Below are 12223 nucleotides of genomic sequence, written 5' to 3'. Positions count from 1 at the left end.
GATGCTACCAGAAAACTACTAGAGCTAATTTGGTAAAGGAGCAGGATACAAAATTAATGCACAGAAATCTCTTGCATTCCTATACACTAACAATGAAAGATCAGAAAGAGAAATTAAGGAGACAGTCCCATTCACCACTGCAACAAAAAGAATAAAATACCTAGGAATAAACCTACCTAAGGAGACAAAAGAGCTGTATGCAGAAAACTATAAGACACTGATGACAGAAATTAAAGGTGATACAAACAGATGGAGAGATATACCATGTTCTTGGATTGGAAGAATCAACATTGTGAAAATGACTCTACTACCCAAAGCAATCTACACATTCAATGCAATCCCTGTCAAACTACCACTGGCATTTTTCACAGAACTAGAACAAAAAATTTCACAATTTGTATGGAGACACAAAAGACCCCGAATAGCCAAAGCAATCTTGAGGGGAAAAAATGGAGCTGGAGGAATCAGACTCCCTGAATACAGACTATACTACAAAGTTACAGTAATCAAGACAGTATGGTACTGGCACAAAAACAGAAATATAGATCAATGCAACAGGATAGAAAGCCCAGAGATAAACCTAAGCACAGGTGGTCACCTTATCTTTGACAAAGGAGACAAGAATATACAATGGAGAAAAGACAGCCTCTTCAATAAGTGGTGCTGGGAAAACTGGACAGCTACATGTAAAAGAATGAAATTAGAACACTTCCTAATACCATACACAAAAATAAGCTCAAAATGGATTAAAGACCTAAATGTAAGGCCAGACACTATAAAACTCTTAGAGGTATACACTGATGTGTATAAAATTGATGACTAATAAGAACCTGCTGTATAAAAAAATAAATGAAATAAAATTCAAAAATTCAAAAAAAAAAAACCTCTTAGAGGAAAACATAGGCAGAAGACTCTTTGACATAAATTACAACAAGATCCTTCTTGACCCACCTCCTACAGAAATGGAAATAAAAACAAAACTAAACAAATGGGACCTAATGAAACTTAAAAGCTTTTGCACAGCAAAGGAAATGATAAACAAGACGAAAAGACAACCCTCAGAATGGGAGAAAATATTTGCAAACGAAGCAACTGACAAAGGATTAATCTCCAAAATATATAAGCAGCTCAATATCAAAAAAGCAAACAAACCAATCCAAAAATGGGCAAAATACTTAATTAGACATTTCTCCAAAGAAGATATACAGATTGTCAACAAACACATGAAAAGATGCTCAATATCACTAATCATTAGTGAAATGTAAATCAAAACTACAATGAGGTATCACCTAACACCGGTCAGAATGGCGATCATCAAAAAATCTACAAACAGTAAATGCTGGAGAGGGTGTGGAGAAAGGGAACCCTCTTGCACTGTTGTTGGGAATGTAAACTGATACAGCCACTATGGAGAACAGTGTGGAGGTTCCTCAAAAAACTAAAAATAGAACTACCATACCACCCAGCAATCCCACTACTGGGCATATACCCTGAGAAAACCATAATTCAAAAGAGTCATGGACCACAATGTTTATTGCAGCACTATTTACAATAGCCAGGACATGGAAGCAACCTAAGTGTCCATCGACAGATGAATGGATAAAGAAGATGTGGCACATATATACAATGGAATATTATTGAGCTATAAAAAGAAACAAAATTGAGTTATTTTTAGTGAGGTGGATGGACCTTGAGTCTGTCATACAGAGTGTCAGTCAGAAAGAGAAAAACAAATACCATATGCTAACACATATATATGGAATCTAAAAAAAAAAAGGGTTCTGAAGAATCTAGAGGCAGGACAAGAATAAAGATGCAGATGTAGAGAATGGACTTGAGGACACAGGGATGGGGAAGGGTAAGCTGGGACGAAGTGAGGGAGTATCACTGACATATATACACTACCAAATGTAAAATAGATAGCTAGTGGGAAGCAGCTGCATAGCACAGGGAGATCAGCTTGGTGCTTTGTGACTACCTAGAGGGGTGGGATAGGGAGGGTGGGAGGGAGATGCAAGAGGGAGGGGATATGGGGATATATGTATACGTATAGCAGATTCACTTTGTTATACAGCGGAAACTAACACAACATTGTAAAGCAATTATACTCCAATAAAGATGTTAAAAAAAACAAAAACAAAAACAAAACAAAAATACAAAACAAAAAAAAAAACAAAAAAAAACCCAAAACAAAAAGAGCAGGGTGTACACAGAATGGCTCCCGCCACCCCAAAGAAGATCATGGAACAAGCTCACCCAACGAAATGTGTCTGTATCCATGGAAAGACCACAGCCTGAGTGTCTAGAAGGTCATATTCTAGTTCAGATTTAGCTGTGTGTGCTTGGGCACTTGCCGAACTCTCTGGGTCTCATTTTCTTCATCTATACAATAAAGGAGTTTAAAATCATTGTTTCTCAAAGAGGCACTATTGGCATTTGGGGAAATAAACAATTCTTTATTGTTTCAGACCTTCCAAGGCATGGTAAGACATTTAGCACCCCTACCCTTCAGATACTAAGTGCTGGTGGCACACCCAGATATTATGACCAGCAAAAATGCCTCCCAATGTTTCCAAATGCTCCCCACAATAGGAGGTGTTACCACCTCTAGCTGGAAACCACTGGGTGTTCCTCAAGTTTCCTCTCACAGTTAATTTTCTCTGAGTCAAGGAATTCCCTGGCTGGAGCTGCTCGCTCTGAGATTTGTGCAGGTGTGGCTCAATCAATGAAAAATCACAACATAAAGGTACCCAAGAGGATTGTGCTTTAAATTTATTTATTTTTATTTATTTATTTTTTATGGCTGTGTTGGGTCTTCGTTTCTGTGCGAGGGCTTTCTCTAGTTGCGGCAAGCGGGGCCCACTCTTCATTGCAGTGCGCAGGCCTCTCACTATCGCGGCCTCTCTTGCTGCGGAGCACAGGCTCCAGACGCGCAGGCTCAGTAATTGTGGCTCATGGGCCTAGTTGCTCCGTGGCATGTGGGATCCTCCCAGACCCGGGTTCGAACCCGTGTCCCCTGCATTGGCAGGCAGATTCTCAACCACTGCGCCACCAAGGAAGCCCTGGATTGTACTTTAAAATAAATGGATTGCTCTTCAAATTAAAGAGTGTGTATCAAAGTATGGCTGAGCATCCCAGATTAAGGTTGTTGCCGGGTCCTAATATAGAGTACGTCCAGAGGGTCTCTAAGGGTAAAAAGAAATGCCTGCACATCTCTGAGCACCCAGAGGGTCTATGAGAAGATGGACCTAGGATATGCATCGAGCAGAGCCTGAAGCAGCAAAGGTGATGCTCTTGCAGTGGGAATACCTTGTACTGATTCCACAAGCTTGCTAAGGGAAATGAGCCAGAAGGGGCAAGTATCTCAGGCAGAAATGGCCCAGGAAAGTAGATTAAAGATGGTGGGAAAATGGTACTGAGGAACTTGATCACCAACATGACTTTGAAGTAGATAGAAATCAATATGCCTTAAGCACATCTGCAAAATCACATCCAACTCAGTAATTTGTATCTACTGTCGCTTCATTGTTGAATCATCTAATGACTGTAAAAGGATAAAACTGGGAGGAAAGCAAAGCTCTTTAAAGCTTCTTAATAGAGCTCAAATTACAGAGTTCTGAAAACAACTTAAAATGTATACCACAGGAGGAAGGACTTATTTTAAGTAAAATAAGACCCAAAATGCCATCAGCCATAGAGGGGAAACTGATTAATTTGATCATATCAAAATAAAAATATTTCTGTTCATTAAAGGACATCATAGTCAAAATAATAGATAAGTTGAAATAACATATTTGCAAAATCTAAATCTGACAAAGGCTAATATCTAGAATAAAGAAAGAACCCCTACAAATCTATAAGTACATGAGCAGGAATTCCAATAGGAAAATGGTCAAGGAATATCAACAGCCAATTCATAGAAGGGGAAACCCAAAGGCGTCATGTATGGAGAGCTGCCCAAACTCACCAGTAATGAGAGCTGTGCAAACCAAAACTAGAAGATGTCACTTTACACCTATGAGATTAACAAAAAGTTTAGGAAGTCGGATGATTCTATGTGTTGGCAGGGACATGAAGAAATAGAAGTACTTGTACATGTCCGAAGATTCTTGGTGCACGTAGCTCTTCTAGAGAGCAAGCTAGGAGTATTTAGTCTAATATTATTACCCAGCAATCCCATTTCTGGGTGTATATTCTAAAAAACTCCAGGTGCGAAAAAAGATATGGGGCAACTAGGGTGTTCATTATTGATGGGAGCAGTAAATAGCACATGGGCAATGCACCCTACTGGATACTCTGTAGCAACTAAAAGCAACAAAATAGATGTATACCCAGAAATATGAATAGATTCCTCAGTGTTCTGAGCATAAAAAGGAAGTATTAAATGAGTTCTATAGCCCCATTTATTTTATGAAACTTGAGAGTATATACACACAAGACAATACTAATCATTTTATAAGGATGTATGCCAAGTCAAAGATACACATGAACCCAGTTGTTGCCTTTAGGAACAGAAATGGAGAATAATGAAAAAAGGGAAATCAATCAATCAATAGATGGGACCAGTGATGAAAAGTGAGCCACGAACTGGTGATTAACTCAATCTAAGTTTCAAAAGAAACACACATAACACACCTACACATACACGCAAACACACACACATACACATGCCCCTGTGAGCTGGCTATGGACCCCAAAATTTAGGGGATGGTATAACCCAGTGCCTGCTTTTCCGCAGGGAACGGACCACTGATATTAAACTAGGCCATGTCCAATGCAATGTCACCTTGCACAGTTGACGGGTGGCGTTGTTTGTGCTTGTATTGTTTTGGGTGGGCATTTCTCTTTCCAGGAAAACTTGTGAAGTACAATGGCCTTGTACTGCTAAACACAGCAAATAAGTAGCCTGGCAAATGCCAGCAAACTAGAGAAGAAATGCCATGGAAACTGCACAGGGTTGCTGACAAGGTAAATGTCAACGTCTCCCCCATCACATGCCCAGCTTTCTTGTTCCTTAAAGCTTGTCTTTAACTCTGACTTCACCTGAAGCAAAAGGCCGTTTGTAAATGATTAAGGACTTCTAACTTCAAATTTTGTTTTCCATAGAGGAGTTGGGTAAGGAGCCCGTGGTTCTCTCTCCCACATGTGACGATGAGGGTAAAGTTACAACAAATAACATACAGTACATGGGATGGCTTGCGAGAATTTAAATTAAGATTAAATTAAATTAAAATTAAAGAGAATTTAATTGTCAGCAAAATCCAAAGAGTTGAAGCAAAAGGATGAGTGTGATCGGGTGATGGTAAGTACAAAGGGCAAGCATGACAGTGGCACTTCCCCTGGTTTGGAGAGGACTCATTCCAAAAGAACTTGAGATACAGGATGTTACGGCCCCAGGGTCAACTCCTTTGGGAGCCTTCCCTGACTACCCTTGCTGAGTGGGGGGCCCTCCTGGGGTCAGAGCAGGGACCCTGTGTGTCCCTCTGTTTAGACATTAACACATCATCACAGCTTCCTGTTTACTTGTCTGTCCCCTTCCCCTCACAGGGACTTCACATTGCAGTGGCCTGCCACCTAGGAGCTCTTCAATAAATGTTGAGAGAACACATGACAAATACATGGATGAGGTAGTGAAACAACCACTCTTTCCCAAGTACAGAAATAAAGCATACATTGGTGCAACTTAGGCAAGTGCCCTGGTTCACTTAATATATTTAGTGGAGAACTTACTGTGTGCCAGACACGGGGGTACTGCGGTGAAAAAGATCCCCAGAGTTCCACTTCCATGGAATTTAGGTCCTACATAAGGGGCAATGCATAATAAGCCCCCAAACAACTCAACAAGATAATTTCAAATATAAGTGCTTAAAAGACAACAGAACAGGGGCATGAGAAAGAATGATGTGCAGAGAGAGGCTACTTTAGTAGTCCAGGAAGACTTCTCAGAGGAAGTGACATCTGAACGGAGTTCTGAATATCAAGACGGAGCCACAGACCCACAGGGATTGGACACACCAGGCAGAGGAGATAAGAACAGTAATCCTGCCATATTGCTGTTTTGTAGAAGGGACAGGAAAGATATTTGTATCAAGAAAGAACATAAATAGATTCCTAGGGCTTCGTGTGTTTGTTTTGCAATTGGTATTATGAAGACAATGCAAAGCATGTATTGAATATGCTCATTTTATTCAGTGTGTACAGGTGGCAAAACTCTGGGTGGCTGCCTGTTTTATACACTCAGAATATTCTGAAGCTTAAAACATGCTCCTTCAAAGAGTGTTAGCAAACAAGAGGCCAGTAAAAAGTCACATGTCCTCTGCTTTCTAATCATTTACTCCACATTCCCTATCACTCTCTGTAAGCATAAGCAGTTCTGACAAAGCAGATCTTTATCTGCATTTGTAATGATCTCTAGAGCTGCTGTAATACCACCCCGAGCATCAGAGAACTTGATGAATCCAGCTTTTACTGGATTTGCTACAAATGGTTCATGGACACTGCTGCATTTTAGAGCTGAAAGGTTTTCTTGAGGTCTGTCAGTTCACTTCCAACTCTACTCTCTCGACGGCATCTGTGAGTATGGTCAGTGATAACATCAACAAGGGATAAAATAGGGCCCTGATCATCTGGATGGAGGCTTTGTGGCTTTATTTCAAACATAAAACAGGATGGAGAGTTTTCCCATTACAGATCCATATTGAGCTTGTCCTTGGACAACTGACCATGATTCACTAATGCCTAAACGCATCCTGAAATCCTCATATGCCAGTCTGTTGCTTGGATTAGTATCGATTTGCTTTTCCCTCATGGAAGACAGTGCACCCTAACTAGGCACTTGCAGTCTTCACAGGGAAGAAGAACTATGGGGTTTGAACATTCCTTAGCTCTGTATAAGAGAGGCAGCTTTCAGAAGCACACACTCTACCTTGGGGCAGATGGAAGGACTATTTCCCATCAGGCTATCACTGTCATTCTAACTTTAAACTTGAGTATCTCCAAGGGTTTTAACACCACTGCCAAAATCTGCTGCGAGACACTAGGTTGCTCCCAGAGGATGGGGGAAAGCAACACAGATAGACTTCAGAATTCTCAGAGAGCACACACACCTGGAAACAGGGTCCTAGGAACTATTTCACAGCACACAGCATCCCATGGGGACAGTGGTGAGTGACAGTGAAACCCCCAGGAGAATGACGAGTGTCTCTCTTAAGCTGTGAATGAAGGTTGGAATTGTGATCAGACAGACGATTGTCATGATCCACTTATGACCCCATCATAAGCTCCTTCACTATTTCAGATCCTTTATAAGGGTGACATGCTCACTTGGTAATCTCTCTCTCTCCCCTTGTCCTCACCTGCTTCCTTCCTTCTCCCCTCCATCCCTCCTCTCTTCTCCTAGTTCCCCTCTCCACCCTCCCCTTCTCTCATAAACATGTCATCAGCATCCATGCTACAAATGGCTGGAACACCTGAGTCCCTCCAAGCAGGCCCTGCTGCCAGCTGCCTCCCAGCTGACCCAGGGGAACAGAACATCTGAGTCATCCTTCACTTGGGTCCTGGGCCCGTCCCCATGACGATGCTCTGCCTTGGGCTCTGGAGACAGCTTTCTCTCAAACACTTTCTTCTTACAGGTCGAAACATCCAGAAGCTTACCCTGGGTCCTATATGCTTGCTACTTCCCAATGCCGCACCCTCTGGGGCTTGTTCAACCCTGAGAATAAGTCTCATGAAATTGTCACACAAGTATGACCACCTCATTCAGTATATGAAGACACCGAAGTTTAAAGAGTTTAAATCATTTGTCTATGGTGAAATAACCAGGAAATGGGAATTCAGGTTCAAACTGCAGAATGACAGGCTGTGAGCCTGGTACTCCCCTCACCATACTCCGTGACTAGAAAAGCTGAAGCATTAGATACAGTGCACATATATACACATACTACTCATGTGAATACATATGTATAAATGCTTTGATATTTCACTTCAAAGGTTTGAAAGGACACCTCTTTGACACCTACCTTCCTGGACATAGATTCCCCGCTCAATATTCCCATCACGCCCCACACCTGGTGGTCGGAGCTCAGAGCACAGAACACCCCATATCCCTTCAAAGCTTCTTATAAAGTCAAGCATTCCAGCCCCTTTGAAACAGAGAGTCTGAGCTCTACCTCGGGGCCTTGAGGACCTTCGTTCTTGCAGAGGCCCCTGTGACCACCGCAGCCCAGCCTTCCACCAGGACCCCAGAGGCTTGGGAGGGAAGGGGAGGCAGGGGTCCATTGCTAAGTACCCAGCCCTGCCTGGCCTCAAACCATGACACGGGCTGGATGGGCACAGGCTGGGGAGGAGGGAGTCTCTGAACAGCCAAAGCTCTACTGTCCAGTACAATGGTGGGGACGGGCAGCCGTGGCCACACTTACCTTGGACGATACAGGCACCCAGGTAGGCAGCATCTGAAAAGGAGCAGAGCAGTCGACCGTGGAAAATATCTCTTTTAATTTGCAGGTACAAAAGATACCTGCAATGCAAAAGGAGAAAGAGTCGCCCTAAGTTTTGGCCGAGGCCTGGAAGAAGTGGAAGGATTGCTCATGTTTCATCCACCTGGGTCACCAGAGCCCTACCCAAGCCCCCCAGAGGGCAAGCAGAGGAAAACTGGGAGGAGCGCCCAGAGTTCAGAAAACCTGAAGTGTCTGCGGCAGCTCCCAGAGCTGTGTGGCTGGCCCTTTCCAAAGAGATACAGGAAGGATGCAGGAGAGCCACAGGGCCTAGCAGCCACCGTCCCTGGCAGAAAGTCCCACACAAGGACAACCGCAGCCGCTGTCACCACCACCAGCACCTCAGGTACAGGCTGCCCGAGCTCTCCGTGGAATGAGGAGTCAGGAATCGGACTCAGTCTACAGAGACTAGTCCCGGGGGCAGACAGACTCATGTTCATCAATCTCAAAAAGACTTGGTTAGGAGGCCAGAGAGCCAACTTATTCACAGCACGAGCGGTCATCTGTTTAGTGTCCTCTCCGCTTCTCCAGGGATGGCAAACAGACGGCCTCAGGGCCAGACAAACCTGATACTGAGTGAAACAGGCTGGGGCTCGGGGCTCGGGAAGCAGAACAGAGGGTGCTGGCTCCCGCGAAGGGGTCAGCCGCTGTGCAGCAGCTCCAGCGCCACGGCGACGGGTTTAGAAGTGAAATCCTTTGAATTTTAAATGTTGCAGCAAACTCTATTTTTGAAAACACTGGAGTGCCAAACGAAAAATACGCATGGGCTTGATTCAGCTGGGGATGGCGGGGGGCGCGGTGCCAGGTCACCACCCCTGGCTCAGGCTCATCTTGTCACTGCCCCCTCTGTTCCTCTACGCTGATCACGCCCTCTTCAGATCTCCTCCTATGTCTCAGCCGGATTGATTCTTTCATTGAAGGCTCAGGCCTGGGGTCTATTGTTTCTGACTAACTTTATAGGTGTGTGCAGATTCTTTCTGTTTATTTTGGAGTTTAAGTCGCAGAGACCAACCTTTTTTTCTTCTTTCCTGGTTCTTGAGGCCAGGTGGGGAGTACCACCCAATCGGTCCCAGTCACTACCTCCAGGGCTCAAATAATCTGATCTTTACTCAGCCTGTGAGTAGCCTCATGCACAACCCCGCTCAGAACGTGTGATTGAGGTACTCAGATCACTCAGGTGCTGGCAGCCCCCCGACCCCCGCCTCCCCAAGTGCTGGAGCTCGCCATCCCGGGACACACAGATGCATTGAAGGGTTCAGTGGCTCCCTGGTGCTTCCACTTGATGAATCTTTATCTCACACCCGCTTTATGCCATGACAGTGCTAGGCACCGGGCACACGATGGAGGTTCAAGTGACACTCTCTGACCCCAACTTTGTATGGAATTGTGTGCAGGACATAAAGGCAGTCCCTAATAAATTTCTGATCTGGAGTTAGTGTACATTTTGTCAAGGGAACAGTATTAACACTGGCCATCAAGGACCCAGAGTATCTCCCTAAACTGGTCCCTCTCACACTTTAGTAAGCTCGTGAATTACCCAGAGATGCTGTTAGAATGTGGATTCTGGTTCAGTAGGTCTGGGTGGGGCCCAAGAGTCCATATTTCTAATAAGCTCCCCAGTGATGCTGAGCTGCAGGCCCATGGACCACACTTGAGTAATAAGGCTCTAAACCAGAGGTTCTCAGAGGGACTGCATGTTAGAATCACCTGGGGGAGCTTTTAAACAATACCAACATGGACCCTACCCTAGACCCAATTAAATCAGAATCTAGGTCCTCACAAAAATGTGTATATGAATGCTCATAGCAGCATTCTTCATAATAGCTAAACCAAATGCTCATCAAATGATGAAAGGATAAAAGAAAGTGATATATCCATACAGTGGAATATTATTCAGCCATAAAAGGAATGAAGTACCTACTGATGCACGCTACAACATGGAAGAACCTTGAAAAGATTAAGCTAAGTGAAAAGTCAGATATAAAAGGCCACATATTATATGATTCCATTTCTATAAAATTTCCGAATAGACAAACCTACAGAGACAAAAACAGAGCTTAGTAGCTGCCAGGGGCTGGGGGGAGTGGGGCATGGGGAAAGACTGCTTGAATACTAGGTTTCCTACTGCAGTGATAAAAATGTTCTAGAAGGAGATCACAGTGATGGTGGCACAATTTTATGAACATACTAAACCCACTGAATTGTACAGTCTAATATCTGCCTAAAGAAGCTAATACTTTTGAAAATCCAATTGCCTTAGAGTAATGGTTCTTAAAATTTGACATGCTTTAAAATTCCCTGGAGGGCTTGTGAAAATACAGATTGCAGAGCCCCATCCCAGGTCTGGGGCAGAGGCCAAGTTCCCGAGTGATGCTGTTGCGCTAATCCAGGGACGTGACCTTGAGGACCACGGCCCTAGATCGCTCACAATGCCAAGGTCGCACAAATACTTGAGATGATGAAATCTTTCCTTTCCTAAAGAATGTAAACTACCTGGCTAAATGCCATCAAGTTTCTTTTCTGCGTGCTGCACGTATGCATTGAACAAAAAGCATTCCTTTCCAGGTTTTGGTGAGTTTAGTAGTGGAAAATAGTTTCAAATAAATGTTTACTGATGAATGAGACGTTTGGGTTCTGATCCCATAACTCAGAAACCGAGTTTGACAAAAGCTTCCTGAGAAAAGAAAATCCGCTTTCACAACAGCTGAGTTTGGGTCCTTGCTCATATTAGTGAACTCTAGAGATAATCATGGATTATTATGGATTCCACATAATCCACTGAGCCTTACAAATGGCTTCAGGTTCAGATACTCATTTTTTAATATAATAGCCACCAAAATAATAATAATAATAATGCATTTTCCTTCAGTCTCACCCCTCCCTGCATGAAAGAATTAAGCAACAAAAACACAAGAGGATCTGGGGCATACATTATTATGCCATCGTTAATGATATGCTTCTCTATCTAACATGAATTTAAAGGTGGTTCTTACTAAAAAATTTAAAACCAACATGCTTTTATTACATTCAATTGTATATAGCATTTACAAATGCCTCAGAAATCTAAAGGATTGTAAGGTGACTGTGTAAATGGAGAGATAAAAGAAGGATTAAAAAAATGATTTCAAATATCCTTTTTGGTGAGTATTTTTGTTGTTTTGCTCTTTTAAAACTGCTTTTTTCTCAGTGTTTCTTTACCCCTAAGCCTGGTCATGAATGTGATCTTAGCTTCTCATTTATTAAATTCTTAAATTTTAGATTAATCTTATGATAAAATAACTTATCAAACAATAAAAACTAAATTCTTTCAAGATAGGGTTTAAGTCATAAGTACCTCAGTCATTCCACAGTTTGTAGATTCCTTTTGAATTCTAAGGACTGTGTGGACTCAGAAAAGCCCATTTCTACCTGTATCGTCTAAATTTCCTTTGGAGACATAAAAATGTTCGCAATGTCACACAATTCATACCTCAGTTATTCAGACAAATTCAGGGAAGTGCTAGCAAATTCAATTGAGAGGGATTTAACTAAAACTTTGTACCCTTTTACTTTCCAATGGGACTTTTCTCAACATCACCAACCAAAGACCCATCCTTAATTTATATTGTGACACATATTCAATTTTTATCCTCTGGACAAGATTTTAAAGAAAACAAGTGACAAAAGTGAGCCATTTTGGCCCCTGATGAAATAATGCCTGGCATTAGTATTTGATTTGATCTTCCTAATTA

The 12223-nt window shown here is 42.7% G+C and overlaps 1 protein-coding gene across 5 annotated transcripts in view; it reads right to left on the bottom strand.

Moving 5' to 3' along the window:
* The window catches only part of FRMD3 (FERM domain containing 3), a 375352-nt gene that overhangs the window by 93064 nt on the left and 270065 nt on the right, over nucleotides 1–12223 (bottom strand). For all 5 annotated transcript variants that reach the window (XM_059924546.1, XM_059924545.1, XM_059924547.1 and 2 more), the window contains one exon: nucleotides 8418–8515. In XM_059924546.1, the coding sequence (XP_059780529.1) occupies nucleotides 8418–8515 (98 nt within the window). The remainder of the gene's footprint in view (nucleotides 1–8417; nucleotides 8516–12223) is intronic.

The sequence above is a fragment of the Balaenoptera ricei genome, chromosome 6 (assembly GCF_028023285.1).
Source record: "Balaenoptera ricei isolate mBalRic1 chromosome 6, mBalRic1.hap2, whole genome shotgun sequence".
In the NCBI taxonomy this organism is placed as follows: Eukaryota; Metazoa; Chordata; class Mammalia; order Artiodactyla; family Balaenopteridae; genus Balaenoptera; species Balaenoptera ricei.
This window is presented reverse-complemented; position numbering and strand designations above follow the sequence as displayed.